General features: G+C 47.3%; 1 protein-coding gene across 2 annotated transcripts in view; it reads left to right on the top strand.

Annotated features, from left to right (window-relative positions):
* Positions 1 to 16,543, top strand: part of DTX3 (deltex E3 ubiquitin ligase 3) — a 284,871-nt gene extending 268,328 nt beyond the window's left edge. For both annotated transcript variants that reach the window (XM_085654596.1, XM_085654595.1), the window contains exon 5: positions 12,046 to 16,543. In XM_085654596.1, coding sequence (XP_085510722.1) covers positions 12,046 to 12,121 — 76 coding nt within the window. In that variant the 3' untranslated portion in view covers positions 12,122 to 16,543. The remainder of the gene's footprint in view (positions 1 to 12,045) is intronic.
* Positions 16,544 to 18,679: the final 2,136 nt, after the last annotated feature.

The raw sequence follows: 18,679 nt of genomic DNA, 5'->3' as shown, positions 1-18,679 counted from the left end.
ATGCTGCACAGTTCCTAACCAGCTTTGATCGGAAGGGCATAACACATTATTTACCACATTCCCATCTTAGGCCATTTCTTGGGTAAATGAGGGTATTTGAATTCTGTACAAACTAAATTTTAAATACAGGTTTCTAAACTAGATGGGCTGAAATTGGATCCAAGTAGAGTTCACAACCTTAAAATGACTTAACATCAAAATAATTAAATGCCAACGGACACCTGATCACTGCATTTCCAAGCTTAATTTTTACCCATTCTCAATATGCAGTTTTCTGTACTCCTTTACATATGCCAGTTAGATTATCAGGCTACCATGTGTAGAAGAGTTTTAAAGAGAACAACATTTCTTTAATATACAGCAGATTAAAGATATTACTTGAGTTTTACAGGCTACTCAGCTGCCTGAAGGTGGCATTGTAAATACCTCCATGAGGATTGTTTCACACTGTTGGCCTATAACAGGAGCTAGTTCAAACTCACAAGTTCACTTTTTGTCTAAATTCCATATTTGATTTTAGATCAAGATGAGAATGAACTTATAAGAACAGAAACCACGGATATTTTTTTTAAATCAGCTCAGACGTTTCTAGAGGATTGCTGGGGAAAAAAACTTTGTGTTGGAGATCCATACAGAACTGCACTAACATAATTTACCCTGCAAAGAAATTCTGTACGACAACTCTGCATCCTGAATGAAGCAGATAATGGTTTGGGTCAAGAACTTTGGAGTATTCTTGGGTTTGTCTATGTGAGGGTACTTTGATAGATAGTCGAGTAAGTGACCGTCAGTTAAAATAGGTGCTCTCTGTGGGTGAGCCCCCCATATCACCATTTCATTGATGTCTAATAGAGACATCAGGCTGCAGATTCCTTACCTTTAAATTTCCCAGGTGTCAGAATGGATTCAGAAATGGTTCCCCTGCATGCCAGTCAGTGGCGTGGTTGGCTCCGCGTGACGTCATCCACGGCGTAAGCGTTGTCAACGTCACCTATATAAGCTCCACCTTGGCACTCTGACATCGGTTCTTAATGTTCCAGCCAGCACAGATCCGTGATGAGAGCTAACCTCTGTCACTTTTTGACAGGCTTTTCGACATTTTGTCATCTCTTTTTTGGTGTGTAGGTTTTATCCTTCATATCCAAGTAGTTTGGATTCAGGCCATGCAGCGCCTCTCACCGTGCCATGTCAGTGACGGCTCTTCATCTGGTTTGCCTCTGGTGTCTGGAGTGTGACCACAATTCAAAGTCTTGCTCCGACTGCCAGGCCATGACTCTGAAAGCTTTGAAGGAGCTGTCCCTAAAGCTGCTTGCGGCCCAACGCTTGGCACTGTGTCGGTCTCCCCAGATGTCTTGTTCCCGATCGTGATCAAGAGGAAAGTCTGGGCATCCATGTCTTCACCCTGTCCCTCAAAGTCATCTAGTCTGTCAGGTAAGAAGCACAAAAAACACAAGAAGTTGAAGTGTGCTTTGACTTTTCCCCATCCATCGGCTGACTCAATGGAGAAGTCTCTCTGTTCTAGGCCTCATTCCTCCGAACCTGCACCTGGGTCGGCTCCACACTTCCCTGCCTTATCAGGAGCCGGAACGACTTCCGCCCAACTAAAAGAATTTTATGAAGTCATGTGCATTCATATTTGGGTGGCTTGATCCTAGCGGCATGCCTTCGGGCCCCGTAGGTTCAGTGGGGGCTTCATAGGGTTCTGCGCCGGCAGCTTCTACTCCCACACTGATGACTCCCCCTTGGGTCTAGGAATGGATCTAGACTGATGCCGGATGTACCACTGCGACCTTCCCCGTCGCCCTCGCTGAGACTCACATCGCGGTTTGGAGCCGGATCGGCACAGACAGACCCCTTGGGCCCTAATCAATTCCTCAGCCTGATTCTGAAGGGCTAGGAATGGAGGAAGATTGGGAGTGGTCGCTGAACCCTTTACGAGGCCAGCCTTATCAGGACATGGACTGGTACGAGTAATTGGGTGAGGAGCGTGGACCGGGTACTTCTCCAGATTCTGGCCTGCTTTCTCCCACCACTGTGGCTATAGAGACAGGCTATAGAGACAGGAGCATCATACGCTATGGTGGTGCAAAGACATTGCGGTTGGTGAGAACAGCATGCTTATTCGGCCATTACTCACATGCCCTGTAGGAAACGGCTGTGCAAGTCCTGCCATAGGTCCTGAAAGATGCCCGGGCAACCCTCTACCAAGCAGTATCAGACGGGAGAGATGCGGTGGCCATTCGTTGTGGTCTTGACATGACCGACTCACTGGGCAGAGAGATTGCATTTACAGTGACCATTCGTCACCTTGCCTGGCTGAGGACTTTTGGCTTTTGAGGCCTCTCTAATGCACATGCCGTTTAATGGCACACCTCATTTTGGACCAAGGCCGGCAAGGCACTGGAGCGCTTTAAATACTCCCAGGCAATGGCCAAGTCCTTGAGCCTCTCAGTGGCCACATGTCTCCCGTCTCCCTTTCACGGCTACGGAAGAGGCTTTCAGCCATGCCAACCGTATCCAAGGCACAATACAGCACAAGTTCAACAACCTCTGCACGGCTGTGGGCGAGGCTCGTTCCGAACTCATGGGTCAGGCAACCAGAAGTTGTGTCAGTCCACCACCATCCTTGCAACCTCCACCTCCAAACCTTCCTAATCCGGCCCTTCCAGATCATGGGCAGCCTGGAGTTGTGGCGGGATCAGTCATCATCTCCACCACAGACAGAACATCATTTCGGACAAGTGGGTTCTCCAGATAGTCCAAAGGGGCTACTCCTTCACCTTCAAGACTACTCCTCCTCCCATGCATCCCAACATAGGACCGGCTGATGAAGGATCACCTGATTTTGCTTCAGGAGGAAGTTATAGCTCTCTTGGCCAAGGGAACCATAGAGAGAGTTTCCTTTGCCAGAAGTAGGCTGTGGTTGTTATTCCCACTACTTTCTGGTACAGAGAAAACATAAGGGTCTTCGTCCTATTCTAGATCTGCAAGCCCTCAACTCCTTCCTCAAAAAATAATGTTACAGATGCTCACTCTAGCTCAGGTCTTGTCTGCCCTGGACCTAGGAGACGGGATGATAGCGTTGGACTTGCAGAGTGCTTACTTAAACATTCCTGTCTTGTAGGCTTATCAGCGCTACCTGCGGTTTATGGTAGGCCACAAGTACTTTCAGTTCCCCTTGCTCCCCTTTGGCCTTACCAGCACCACTCAGGTGTTCACCAAGATGATGGCGGTAGTCGCAGCTCATCTGTGCAGATCAGTGGTGTCGTCTTCCACCTCCAGAGTACGGCGAACCTCTTGCATTTGCTGGGGTTTACTATCAACATTCCGAAGTCACACTCACTCACTCTCTAATGCTCCTTTTCATCAGAGCTGTACTGGATTCAGGGCAGTTTTGGGCCTATCCTCCTGAACTACGAGTCCAGGATATTCAGGCTATGATACCAATGTTTCAGCATCTGAGAATTACTGAGACTGTTGAGCATCATGGCCTCCTGTATCCTGCTAGTGACAAATGCCACATGACATGCTGGCTTTGCAGTGGGACCTGAAGTTTCAGTGGGCGCAGTCAATCAACAATCTAATTTCTTACACCACCTTCACTAGTTGAAGTGTGAATAGGGATCTTCTCTTCATTACAAAGTGTATTGAAAAAATGGACCACCCATATCCCCCGCGGAGCAGCTAAGTTGAAGGCCAGAGTAAGAGCCTTTATTTATTTATACTCCTGTTAAAAAGCTACCAGAAATTACAGTCATCTTTACATGTACGCTAATCCACACAATTAGACCACCAGAGCGTCTACCTTTCATATTTGTTAATAAGTATTGCAGCTCTCATTAATCGTAGCCAAAGATTCATGAAATCAGCAAATTTCATGGGAGCCTGCATTGTCTTCCTAAAGGGTATTACTTAAACATTGAGTCCTGCAATATTCTAAGATAACTATTGATTTGATTTCCAGGGGCTAAAGAGGAGGGGCACTTAAAAAAAAAGAAAGATTAAAACAATGCTGCTTTTTTTTTTTTTTTTGTAAGAAACCTTTATTACACATTAAAAAGGATACAAACAAGGGCCTACAACCACAAGGGCCGGCCGCTAGAAAGCTCGGGAGCCAGCAAGGCAGCGCCATACATTCAAATGAGCCAGAAGCAAAAGCTCCCGGTAGTTCGTAAGCACATATAACAGGCCGCGGCCACAGTCCAAGGGCGATCAAAAAGGACGGTTTCATATTTTTTAATGGAAGAAAAAAAAAAAAAAACAACAATAACACAAAAACAAGGCAATGAGAGTCCGAAATAGCAGCGTGCGCTCCCCAGGACGGGGGAAGATCCACATTATCTGGTATAACTCTTGACAGGAGGTGGCAGTGGGGGGCAGCGGAGAAGCGGACAAAGCATACACAATTACGTAGAATGCGCGGCTAGGGGGACAAAGCGACGTCGACCTCTCGCGGCAGAGGCGGAGCGCAGATATTTCCACGATAGGAATTCCATGGACCCCACACCTTAGTCCACCTCCCAGGCTTGCCTCTCGCCACATACACCGTCTTCTCCCTGAACATACACCAATCCATATTCTCCTTCCATACCGAAACCGTAGACGGCCTCGGGGAACCCCACAACTGTGCGATATTGCGCTTAGCCACCATGTACCCCAAAGTCACCCACTGCGTCTGCGCCGCATTATAGTCATTTGGTTCCCAGACATTCAGCAAACACCTCCTGGCCTCTGGTAACAAAGCGACATGCGTGACCTCCTCCATTACAGTATGTACTCCGTTCCAAAATCGCACGACCTCCGAACATTCCCATAGGATATGAAGAAAGGTACCCAACAAGCCACAGCCACGCTTACACATTCCATTCCTCGAATAACCCATACGTATCAAGCCAGGCCCTGTGACATACACTCTATGGAGTATCTTCAGCTGCACAAATCTAAGACGGGCCGGGATCGCCACCTCTTTCGGGGAGGCCACCGCCGATACCCAATCCTCATCGTCCAGTTCCAATCCGTCGGCCGTCTACGCCTCCCGCAGATGGGTCAACAAGTCCGTACGATCATTAATAAGTTTTTTATAGATCAGAGAGATAGTGCTGTCGAGCACATAGCCATCTAACACTCTATCTTCCAACGGGGAATATTCTGGGATAGCAGCAACATCCGGAAAAACCGAACACAGGGCATGGTAGACCTGTGCATATCGGAAGTACTCCCTATCATTTAATTTGTATTCAGTTTTGAGCATTTCAAACGTTTTAAAAGACCCTTTCGCCCAGAGGTCACCCACCTTACTTATACCAATCATATCCCATTTCTCGAAGCCTTTCGTTTTCCACAGACAACCCAAGCGCTGGGAGGCATACAACGGCGTCGCTCGAGTCAAGCGATCCCTCCACCCCATCGCAGCATTTGCCGCATGCCACACGCGTACCGCAACTTGCGTTGGTCCCGTCAACCGTGCATCCAGAGTCGCCGAATACAGTGCCCTATTGTAATCTCCGCCCGGAAGTAATAACTTATCCATCTCGAAGGCCGGATTCAAAGCAGGACCGTATATCCCGTGGTTCACCGCCGCCAACTGAGATGCCCAATAGTATCTTTTAATATCGGGGAGGGCAACACCCCCATCATACCAAGGGAGTGTCAACTTGGCGAGAGCGATCCTCGGTCGCCCGTCCCAAAACAGTTGGCGCTGAAGACCCTCCACCTCACGGAAGTAACGGGCCGGCACGACATCTAGCGTATTTTGTAAAGCGTACAAGAAGCGAGGCAGCGACATCATTTTAAACAGTGCCGCCCGTTCGAGCGGCGAGAGCGGAAGCCGTCGCCACCGTGCGACGTCGGCCTTCAATCGCTGGAGTGGAGGGAGAAGGTTTCGCTCATAACGGACCGCGGGGTCCAGTGATATGAAGATTCCCAAATATTTGAACCCCAATGTAGCAATCTGAATAGGGCACCCCCGCGACAGGAGGGGGGCCTCGCCCGAGAGGACGTAAACACATGACTTGGCACAGTTGATAACCAGGCCAGAATTACGACCGAAGGAATTCAATACGTCCACCAATACAATTAGGGACTTTCGAGGAGAGGTGAGATACAAAAGGATGTCATCCGCATAAAGGGAGACACGGTCCTCAAATTCCGGCGTCCATCTAATGCCCCGCAACGACGGCTCCCAACGCAACCAGGCAGCGAGAGGTTCTAAAGAAAGTGCAAAGAGGAGGGGCGACAACGGACAGCCCTGTCGCGTACCTCTCCCCAGCGCGAGGGGAGCCGACACCCTACCATTCACCACCACCTGCGCCAATGGGTCAGCGTATAGTAATTTTACCCACCCAATGAATTCAGGGCCAAACCCGAATTTCGCTAATGCAGCCCAAATATACGGCCACTCTAAAGTATCGAACGCCATGGTAGCGTCCAAAGACGCCAAGATGGCCGGCTCACGCATAAACTCTGCTCTAGCAAGCACGCCATGCAACCGCCTCAGGTTCAGGGCGGTATTACGATGAGGTATAAAACCGGACTGGTCCTGATGAATCAAGTCGCCCACGACCCGAACCAGACGATTGGCCAATACCTTAGCCAGGATTTTGGGTTCCACGTTCAACAACGAGATAGGCCTGTAGGAGGCACAGCGGTCTCGCGGCTTCCCCTCTTTATGTATCACAACTATGGTGGCAAGACGTTGGTCAAGGGGGAGGGAGCCCGCCGCCCGTGCAGCGAGGAACATGTCACGGAGATACAGTGCTATCTTATCTGGACGCAACTTATATAGTTCAATGGGGAGACCATTGGGACCCATGGCCTTACCAGAAGCAATCGAGCGAATGGCCAAAGCAATCTCATCCGGCGACAACTTCGCCTCCATCAACATGCTATCAGCCTCCGAGAGGGACGGCAATGCAATATCTCTAAGCAACAGACGAGAGTCCTCCTCCGAACGCCCAGAGACCGGTGAGTATACCCCACGGAAGTAGTCCGCGAAGCAGTTGACAATTTCTACCGGGTCAGTCACACACACACCATCCACTCTCTCCACAACCGGCACCACTCTACTCGCTCTCTCCTTCTTGTCCAACCAAGCAATCAACTTTCCGGCCTTATCTCCCACATCATACAGTCGTCCGTGTTGCTCTCTACTCATCCTTTTAGCAGCATCCGTGACCAGCGCTCTATAATCTGACTGTTTAAGGCTGAGAACGTGCACTTTCTCATCCGTAACACCCCGCTCCAAATCCCCCTCCATCTCAGCTAAGTCAGTTTCCAGGCGGACCACCTCTTCCCTCCCGCACCTCCTAGCATGGGAAATAAGAGACAAGGCATGCCCCCGGATCACCGTTTTATAACCTTCCCATAAGGAGACAGCAGACGACACTGACCCTACATTATCATCGAAGTAATGATCAGTGGACTTAACCAGTTCCGCACGAATATTAGGGTTACGTAAATACCAGGGGTTAATTGGCGCTACTCTTCCCTCTGCCCCAGGAACAACCTCCATCTGCAACAATAGAGGGGAATGGTCAGAAATACCTCGGGCCAAATGACGCACCTCCCCGATCATTCCAGACTGGAACGCCGGCATAAGTATATAATCAAGTCTCGAGAGACTCCCGTGGGCCCCCGAGTGGAAGGTGTATTGTGCCTGTCCCGGGTGCATCAATCTCCAGCAATCTATAAGTCCTAAAGTATCTAGAAAGCCACCCAGCCAGGCCTGGGCTCTAGGGAGATCCCTGGGGGGGTGACGGTCCTCTATACCGGATACAACAGCGTTAAAATCACCCCCTAACACCAGAACCCCCCCAGGGAGTCCCAGGACCAAACGCCCCAAATCAGCAAATGTAGCCGTCTGCAATCCTGGTGGCACATAAACAGCAACGAGCGAAACAGTTCTACCCTCCCATCTCCCCACCAATGCTGCATATCGCCCTCTATCATCGTGGAGCACCTCGTCCACCTCCAACGGGAGAGAGGCCCTGACCAAGATACCCACTCCCCTAGAGCCAGAAGTGAAACCAGAGTGAACAGCAAGGCGATAGCCCCGCATATTCAGGGCATGGAAGGAGTTCCCAATCAGATGTGTCTCCTGCAGGAAAACAATGTCGGGCGAGATCCGTTTCAAAAACTGCAACACCACCCCGCGCTTGATCCTATCCCCCAGTCCGTTCACATTCCACGAAAGTATTCTCAATCCCTTACCCCCCACCCCGCTCCCGTGCATGATGCCCACATCCCGGAGAACACAACCAGGACAAATCAGCAGCTAACCTCACATTGCCTTGTGAAACAAACAAACAGTCCCCAACACCCCCCCTCCCCCACAATATCCAAACCACAACTCCCCCCTCCCTGCACCCCTGCTTGCAGTGTGCCTGTCGCCCTAACATATACTGAACCACAAAAAGAACCCCTGAAGGAGGAAAGCGCCCCAATATGCTCTCCACAACCCCCGAGCATTTGAAGGGCATATTACACCAAACTTGAGTCCCATAGAGCTAAGGTACAAAACGTCACCAGCCTAGTCCATCACCGGGAACCAAAGTTCTAGTCCTGTTCCGCCGAACCCTCGCCACTCTCCGCCGTCTGACCATCCCGACCTCGACTCCGGGGCAGGGTATCCAACCAGTCTCCAACCGCCTCCGGCCGGTCGAAGAAGTGCGAGCGATCCTCGAATTCAACCCGCAACCTGGCCGGAAATAGCATCGCATACTTCAGCTCCATGTCCCTCAAGCGCCGTTTCACGCCCAAGAATCCCAGTCGTTGTTTTTGGACCGCTTGCGTAAAGTCCGGATAGAAGCTGACATTGGAGTTGTCAAACTTCAGCGGCCCATTTACCCTCGACGCCTGAAGGATAGCATCTCTGTCCCGAAAGTTAAAAAGTCGGGCAATTATAGGCCGCGGGGGAGCACCCACTTTCGGCGCACCACCCGGAATTCTGTGAGCCCGTTCCACCGCAAAGAATTTGCTCAGCCCCTTGGGTGCGAGATGGTTGACCACCAGATCCTCCACAAAAAGGTCAGCAGCAGGGTTCTCCGATCGTTCCGGTACCCCAATTATGCGAACATTGTTCCGCCTGGCCCTGCTTTCGGAATCCTCAAGTCGACGGTCAGTTAGGTCACTGGCCAGCCGTAACCTACGAACCTCCGTTTGCAGGGCGGTCACGTCCACAGTTAGATTCGACGCTGTGTGGTTCAAAGCATTGACCCGCTCATTCGTTTTAGACAGATCCGCCCTGACCAGATTTACATCGATCAGGACCGCATCCAATTTACGAGCCAGGGTATAAAACTGCTGACCCACTGCAGCCTTCATCTCCTCAATGGCGCCCATGACGTCTATCAAAGTCAAGTCAGCAGATAGGCCCGAGACATCCTTGGACCTTTCCAGCGATTTATGCGACCCACCAGGGGATCCCTTTGTCTGCGCATAGCGGTCCATGTTATTAGCCTGGGTGTAAACTCCCCGCCGGGTATTCTTGGGTTTCTGCTTGTCTCCGTCCAGCCTCGCCGCCATCGTCTGGTGACCACTGAGATCGGCACCTGCCAGCACAGGAGTAGGGACCAGATAGCAAATGCAAGGGACCACAGCCGTCACGGACTGTAGCCTGTGTATAGTCCGAGATCCAGGCCAAACACTCCACCATCCACGCTCCTCTGGAACATCAAGGTCCCTCAGCCGATGTCAGCAAACAGGTGCGAAAACGAAAGTGAAAGTGCGGGGTACGTGACAGGCCAGGCCCTGCATGCCGCTGTTGTTCACTTCGTACCCGGGCACCTCACCAACTCGAGTTCCGGACCAAGGCAGGAGCAGGCCGTAAACTTCAGATCGCAACCATTCCGGTTCCCCGAGCCCGATTTGAATTTGGAGAACGGATGGCACCTCAGCTCAAGTTCAGCAACAAAAGCCCGTCGACAAAACCAGGATTAATTCAGGATAGACGTGGGAGGTTGCGGAGGCCCTCGGGAGCCTTGAGCCTACGCGGCCATCTTGGTTACGCGCTAGGCTCCTCCGAGAAAAAACAATGCTGCTTTAATGTCATGTAACTGCGTAGGTGGAAAGTCCTCAGGTAGCCAGTGATGATATTATGTTATTACCACCATAGGTTTTGGGGCTTGAGCATTCTGTATGCCCCCCTATGTGCCTCAGTCTGTTCAAATGACCCTGTACAATAGTTGCCTCAGGATGCTAACTTTAAATATTAGGTTCATGTGCGAGAATCTGTTTATTTGCTAGCACGTCTTGTGCCAGTGTTCTATCACAATCATCAACCGAGCTCCCCACCTGGGCATTCCTCTGTGACGATGATGCTTTATATTATCCTCTGGTATATTATTATGGACATCTGTTACCCCAGCGACTACGTGATGAAAAACGAGCACCACTTTATTTTCCCTCAGCACACTTGTTAATTGCGAATGATGATATTTGATTCTATAATGTTAGACTTGGAGAGTTTACGACTACTTTACGTAATAAAAAGGACGTTTTACCATCCCAGTTTAAGCCATTTTAAGCCACCCAAATCAATGTTAAATTGTAGTGTTATTACTTAGTGTTTGTATTATACACATCTATTTTGATGTGATACACTGGTGGCATCTATCAGCATCTATTAGATTAAAGGTGAGAGCCTGTGGCCTAAGGGCTAGGGCAGTCAACCTGGAAACTAGGAAACCGAGTTCGAGTCTAGGCGGGGATGCTAACCATCCTGTGATTCTGGGCAAATCACTTAATCTCCCCATGCCTAAAAAAAGTAATGTGTCCGTCGTTAACGCAACTGGTGCTCATGTAAAGCGCTCTGATACCTTCGGGTCTAGTTTGCGCTATATAAAACTTCATTTTTAAATCTCATATGCTTATACATGTAAATAAATATATATATATGTTGCTACAAAGTTACCCACAAGTTGAGGAAGCACTCGGGCAGCAGCAATGCATGGCAGACCACACACGCAGCAGGAGCAGCCTGACGCGTTTTGGAAACCTCCTTCCTCATAGGCTCAGTCCCACAGATTAAATCAGCCTTTGGGCCACACTACATTTATTGCCTAAACCATCAGGGTGAGATTGCTGCACTACATGTCCCAGAATTCCAGAGGAGCCTGTGAACCAATCATTTTGTGGCTTATGAAGCAGCCTATCAGAAGGCAGTTTAGGCAATAAATGTAGTGTGGCCCAAATGCTGTTTTAATCTGTGGGACTGAGCCTATGAGGAAGGAGGTTTCCGAAACGCGTCAGGCTGCTCCTGCTGCGTGTGTGATCTGCTGTGCATTGCTGCTACCAGAGTGCTCCCTCAACCTGTGGGTAACTTTGTAGCAACAGATTTTCGTGGCTGTCTAGCCATGGAGGGAGCACCACCGCTAGGATTGGCAAAGCGGGCTAGGGGCTGGAAATACGTCCAGTTCCAGGCGAGCAGCGCCAGGAATTCAGACTGCACGCACAGCGGGGCCCATTGGAGGGCTATGCATTAGGACCCAGAGGACACGGCACTCATCAGGGTGAGATTGCCGCACTACATGTCCCAGAATTCCAGAGGGGCCTGTGAACCAATCATGTTGTGGCTTATGAAGCAGCCTATCAGAAGGCAGTTTAGGCAATAAATGTAGTGTGGCCCAAATGCTGTTTAAATCTGTGGAACGGAGCCTATGAGGAAGAAGGTTTCCGAAACGCGTCAGGCTGCTCCTGCTGCGTGTGTGGTCTGCCGTGCATTGCTGCTGCCCGAGTGCTGCCTCAACCTGTGGGTAACTTTGTAGAAACAAGTTTTAACCTTGTGGGTTTTTTATGTGTTGCATGGCTTTGGCATTTTTTACATACTTTTATCGTATTTTATATATGTTTTCTGCGCTTTTATGGTTGGGAAAAATGAATAAAGCTATTTGATGATGTTGATTATACACAAACTGCCATGCAAAGAAGCTTTGACTCCTAGTAGCTATACCTGATGTCGTTAACTGAACATGACTGAAAGAAATGTACGCAACAGAGAGGATTTCTGCTTTCAATTAATCTGTGTACTTTCATTTGCTCTAATTTCAGGTTTGGATACCCTGATCCTACGTACTTAACACGAGTGCAGGAGGAGCTCAGAGCCAAGGGCATAAGTGAGGATTGAACCCTCCCCAAGCAATACCTAAATCCTTACTCCCTGATGATGTAGGAGGTTGGATTCAGCATTTATGGTGCAATTTGCCAGCTTCGGTCCAAAATGTAATCAGTTCCCATTAATATTTTTTGCCCTTTTGTATGTGTGGCTGCATACAGTGGAAAACAAAACAAGAGATCATTTTGCGTGTAGGCCTGCAGACATCAGCCACCACGGGCAGACCATATTTCGGCCCATATGGAAAGAGCGCAAATGCAACATGCAGAACCTCTATCTGGTCACATGCCCTCTTGCTCTTCAGCGGCGACGATCCACCAGCGAACTTGCATCACCTGCCAAATTGAATGCACGATGAACATTTCAATGAAGTTTTATTATATTTTCTTTTTTAAATAAAAAAGCTTAATCACTCATTCGGAACACATCCAGTTTTGAGACTTTTAGAAACCCCACCAGTAGTTGCTGGTCTCACGAGATGCAATTAAAAAGTTTGGGGCAGAGCAGAATCGTTTTTGGCAGGTGTCTTAATTTCTCTTAATCTAGAGATACCTGACCGTTGCACTTTTTGCACAAACCAGAGTTTGGCATTTTAGTTTGCAGTCCTCAAATAAGAGTGAATATTTTATTTTTTCGTCTAGTAGTCACTCGAAAATACTCATCTTCATTGTTAGATTAAAAAAATAGTATAACCTTTAAAATTGACTTTTATAATAACTAACGATTGTCGATTTGGTATGCAAAAGAATTCATAGTTTGAAGGAAGTGAAATGAGCAAAGCAAAATACATTTCTCAATGCATGTTTACAATGAGGTAGGTTTGAAGCCTTTGTTACCTAACTTCTGTCAATCTTTTTTGTAAGGGTAACACATCATAAATTTACTCTCTGATTGGGCAAAGAAAGTCCTAAGCATGGTAAGCAAAACCAATGTAAAAGAATAAAAGTACATTAGGTTGCTTTTGGAAAGTCTACTCCAAATCATGGGCTACTTACATTAAAAAGAAGTAAGTAATAACAGCTTTTACCTTTACTTGACAGTTCTATTTAAATTTTTGGGGGAATTGAGTACTTGAAGGTTAAGGAAGATACCGGCAAGCATCATGAAGTGAACAGGCAGTGTAATCACCTGCAAAAGACAGAGGACCACCTGCTAATCGGGTGTTTGTTTATCATTTTAGGCATGTTTACAAGTGGAACAAAAGACCCAGAAGAATTTTGAGGTGCATTTGCTCTACATGCATTCAGGGAAACATTGTTTCTTAGCCTCTATTGCAACACGACACTTAGGAAGGTAATTTGGATTTCAAAAAAACAAAAATAACACAAATTCCTGTTTGTTCAAATGTTATAGTTGTTTTCCCAACTATTTCCTCTTGCTAGTCTTTTATAGTTTATACTGATCCTAACTATGTCTCTCTCTGTCATACTGTTCACAATAGAGCAAAACTCTACTGGAAAGATCTTTGCTTGTACCATGTCATTACTCATCCAGATCTGTGTTATTCCTTTACATTCCAGTATAGGTGGATTGGGTTTCTCTTTATTAATGCACGGCTCCAAAGTACAACTATGTTAACTACTCAGTTGTCATATGGGATAACTTGAGAGTTCTTGCACACTTGTGGACCAGCTTCGGAACATTCCTCTGTAAACTACTTTATTGTTGCCAAACCTCACAAATTGCTATGTGAGCTCAAGGTGAGTTAATGGCCTTATCAAAAAATATATGATGTTTCCGCTTCTCCTTCTTTCTGACCGAGATTCCTTAAAGTTGCGGATCCCTTTTCACATTAGAGCCCTGCATTTCTGAGCCGTTGTGCGTAACTATGTGCCATATCAGGCACATCTCCCTTCCACTGCGACCATTTATTTGACCACTGTCACTCATGGTCATCCCACAGTAATTCAAAATGGCAAAATCAGGCTTAAGCCACATCAAAGTGACTTTTGGAAAGTTGCTGTGCCTGTTGTGACTTATCTTTGTGGGAAAACACTGTATAAGCATGTGCTCTGTAATTTAGACTTCCCCCAAAAAAGTATTTAATCTCGGACAAAAAGAGAAAAAGCTGCAAAGTAGATTGACAATAATAGTGTGTCTTAAACCTAAAAATTTAACTTTGAGTGTCTTGTGGCAATTGAAGTCGTAGTGCTATGGACTTCCCATAGGCAGACAGGTTAACATCATTCTTAATGTTTTTTCTTCTTTTACCATTCCATACCAGTATTTCTGTTAACCATTTTCAGTTTTTTTCTACCTAATATGTGCAGGCATAGATTCTGCTTCCCACGTCCTTTTCTATTTGGCTTGCTCCATGCACTTTATATTTTTGCAATTGTTCACAAGGAGCGAGAATCTGTATTTTTTGTTGCAAATTTTGAAAAGTTTTACTGTAATATTAAAGAGAAAATATTGCACCTCGAAAGTTCGTTGGGTGTTTTGAGCCATTTCCGCAGCTGCTCTGGTGAAGACGAAACAATTGCAACTGTATTGGTTGTTGGTTCGGTCATCAACGTAATCCTCACCTGAACCGGAACCGCAACGACTAGTGGATAAGACACTGACTTTCTCCTCGCCTCAACTGGATGAGTTTTTCGTGTTGCCTTTTTCATATAAGGGGCAAAAGCGGCCATTGGATACTTTGGCGTTGGAAGGGTTTCTGAAAAGGACAGGTACAGTCAAGCTTTCAGTACTGGCAGTGTGTTTTGTTATTTTAGGTTTTTTGATGGGACAATGTTGTTGCTTCTTTGGAGAACTGCAAGGGACTTTTAAAGACACTATAGACCGACTGTGAGAGAGAGCACCTGCACTTACCTTGTTTCTGTTTTGAACACCTACTAGGGCTACAATAAACGTGTTAGTTCGTTTCCAGTATTAAAACTTTCTGAAACGTGTGAGGTGGGTCCATTTGTGAAAATGATTGTGAAATATTGCTTTGTGCTCTTGTCGGCTGTAAAACGAACTGAATTGCCTGTTTAGATTTTAATAAACAAATATGCTAGAATGTTGGCGGGAGTACCTAACTGGGACATAAATGTTACAGAGCAGTTCCACCCAATTTTGTAGATGGATGCCTCGCTTCCTTCTGAACCTCCTCAGACCCTTTGTGCCCTTTCGCTCTAAAGGGATAAAACGCTTGCCTTTGGAACACAACTTACCGAGCTGAGGGCTGATAGTGTCATACAGAGGACACTTTCAAGACAAAGGCAAGACTTTTTTTGCCATAATTCTTTATTATTCATAAGTCAGAGACGAGCCACCCTGTTATGATGTATCAGTATAGATTTGCATTGAATCTTGCATTAGCATCTGATTAAAGAAGTACACAGATTCCATTCAAAGCTTTTTGGCTCAAACCAGAAAGCGATGGCTACATGGGAACTGCAGCCTACAGTTTTTATATTAAGATGTTCAACTTCTTCCCTTGGCAATTACGTAGGAGAAGGGGATGAAGAGATTCAATTAAAACATGTGTCTTCACTGTATCTCTTCTTTAACATCTGGCCCCTGGATTTTTCCCCATAATAGGGAGTATCTCATTAAATACAATGTAGGCACACCAATTAGGAAACCAGTAATGACCTCCAAAATCTTTTTGCTACATCAGAAATGTATGTAGTAGTCTGTGCATCGTTTGTACACCGCACTCTAGGGGCAAAGCAGAGGGACATCCAAACCCTTTCTAAAAGGCCTTACTAAATTCAGGATGGGAGAACAGAAGCTTGATCCTTGCAGTGTCCGAAACGTGCACCACTAGGGCGGTGCGGTCCTTCAGTGGCTCCCTTGTCAGGCTTTCTAGAGCTGATGTTTCATTGACGCAGCGAAAGAAGAAAAGAAAACAGAGCAGTTAGTCTTCATTCACATCTGCTGACATCTCACACTTAAACCAGAATGCACAGTTAGCCAATTGGGATTTGGCGTTTTAGATGTGAAATTGTAAAACTAGTCCGTGATGGATGCTTATAAGAGGGGTTGTAGATGCGTTCGGGCCAGATACCAGACATTCCAAAAGTCTGTAAATATTGCGGTACAAATGTATGCCTCCGAAATCCTGTGCCTGTTTTTGGGGGCGGGAGTTGGGAATGGATCAAAGATGCAATGCTGCAGGGGTGTTCATGTGTACTGAAATAATCCTCATTCCTCATTGGCTGGGGGGCACTGAACTTTGCCAGGACATGTGGTTATAACAGCGTGCATGCACACCTTCTCATATAATATAACTTGCATAATTCTGCTGATTTTTATTGTTTTATTTATTTATACATTTCTTTGGAGTTTTATTTTGCTGCTTGTATGACCCTTACCATGGCTCAGCTTTTTTCAATTTTACTTTTTTTACTCTTAATTTTGTGTGATAAACATACAATTTTATTGACATAGCCATGTAGTAAGTAATACAATATAATATTGACAAATAAACAAATACAAAAGTCATTCTGAAGCCTGTTTTTTGGTGCCTGGTGTATGATGTTTCAAGCACAAGTGGGTGAAACTGGACTGTGCAGGTATAAATAATCAGGTTCTGTCACAACAAAATATCACTCATTGGTCTCAGATTGGTTCTTTCCTCCCAAAGGAATCGTTGTTTTTTTTTTTTGTTCCTAATTGATTGGTTTTTTCACAGGAACATGTTGCTCTTTATTAAATGATTGTTGGTTTTCCACAGGAAACTCCTCTTCTTTCAGTTTAAAAAAAAAAATCTAATTGAATTGTTCTTATGAAATGGTTCTGTGGGAATGACTGATCTGTTTACCTTCACAACTGAAGAAGAAAGCGAATTGTTGTCACCGTAAATGTATTTCTTGAATGTGACAGCAAAAGCTCACATGGGAGGCCAGGACAGACCCACTGCCCTTTCAAGGATTCTCTTCTCCCTGACCCTTCACCCACATGTTCCATGGTACCCTGCCCACTCAGAGCCATTTTCCATCACATACCACCAGGGCACAAGTCTGCTATCCACTAACGGATTGCTTGCTTCTTTCATAGTAATATTTTTGTTATTTATCCTCTAATTGGTAGGTTCTTCACGGATCATGAGATCGGGTTGGGTTGAGAAACTGCTTTTTGTTCAGTGATTGCTTTTTCATAGGAAAAAGTGTGTTCGAGGCATATGAGCTGCAGATTGTACACTTTGCATAGATCGCCATCTGGTGTTGGGCCCGGATGTTTGCAGTTTGTTTTTGTTCTTTGGACAGTCTTTGGAAGTCAAGAGTTCGGTGACTCCTCCTTCGGTCCGTACTGCGCATGGGCTTCGGCTCCATCCTCAGATTGTTTTTTTCCGCCATCGGGCTCGGATGTGATACTTCGTGCTCCGGCTTCGAACTTTTACGGTTCCAGCCTCGACGGAAAATCCTCGTTCATCGAGTTTCTTCATTTCTTCATCTCTCGTAGAGGCGCTTTTCTCGATTCCACACATCGGCACCGGCCTTCGGGCCCTCCTCGACTCCGGTCCCAGCCGATGGAAAGGACTCCGTTCAAAAAGTGCCCAAAATGTGGGTCTAAATTTCCCCACACCGACCTCCATCAGGTGTGTAACCTTTGCCTCTCTCCAGAACACGAGGCCAGAGACTGCCCCGCCTGCAAGTCTTTTCGATCAAAAAAGACCATCCGGGATCGAAGAGCTCGACGCACCATGGCTCCACCGGACATCTTCGGAGACGACACCGGAGCTTCGGGGCAACAACACACCGAGCAGGAGGAAGACATCGTCAGCGCTTCCGATGCCGACGACTCCGACCTGGAGGACATCACACCGGCGCAGAGGGTCGTGAGTACTCTACCCCCTCCCACCCCCGCGCCGATATCCAAGGAGACTCAGGTTACACCTTCGCCTTCGGGCCTAGGGAAAACCAAACATGCAGCTTCTCTCACCCCACCTTCGGGCCCGGTGTCGAAGCATCACAAGTCTCATGGCAGCTCGGGCTCGAGCCAGCCTACGCCTGGTGCCGATAAACACCGTTCGGCACCGAAGAAAGTGACGCCCAGCTAGACTCCGAAGCCACCGGTGCCGAAGCCTGAACTCTCGGTGCCGACAAAACACAAGCATAAAACCCTTGGCACCGACGCTCCTGCGTCGAAGCCTACCTCGACGCAGAAAAAACCGGAGGTTTCAAAAAAGCATGGCGCAGAGAAACCACCCAAGTCCTCGGCTCCGAAAACATCGGCGCCAGCGGACGATTCGGCGCCAACGAACCTTTTTACACCTGATCCTTCTCAAAAAACCTTATCAAAGGATCCAAAGACTGGGCTATTGATTTTGTCTATCAAGAAAAGACGTCTTGACACACCAGCTCCTCCTCCACCGCCCAAACGGAAGGACTCTGCCACATCTCCTCTCAGAGTGCCCTCCCCACCACCTCCTCCACCTCCTCCTCCTCCTCCACCTCTTCCACCTCCTCTCCCTCCCAGGTCTCCGCCACCCTTGCCTCATCACTCCCCAACCCCGTCCCCAGAACCGGATTACGGGGATCCGGATTATGATCCAGCGGACGCCCCAATGGACCCCACACCACCGGGGACCCCAGACCCATGGGAGGATTACCAAAACCCTGACATTCCAGATGTGCC

Source organism: Triturus cristatus, chromosome 4_1 (genome assembly GCF_964204655.1).
Source record: "Triturus cristatus chromosome 4_1, aTriCri1.1, whole genome shotgun sequence".
In the NCBI taxonomy this organism is placed as follows: Eukaryota; Metazoa; Chordata; class Amphibia; order Caudata; family Salamandridae; genus Triturus; species Triturus cristatus.
Note: the sequence above shows the minus strand (reverse complement) of the source record. Positions and strands in the feature narration are given on the sequence as shown.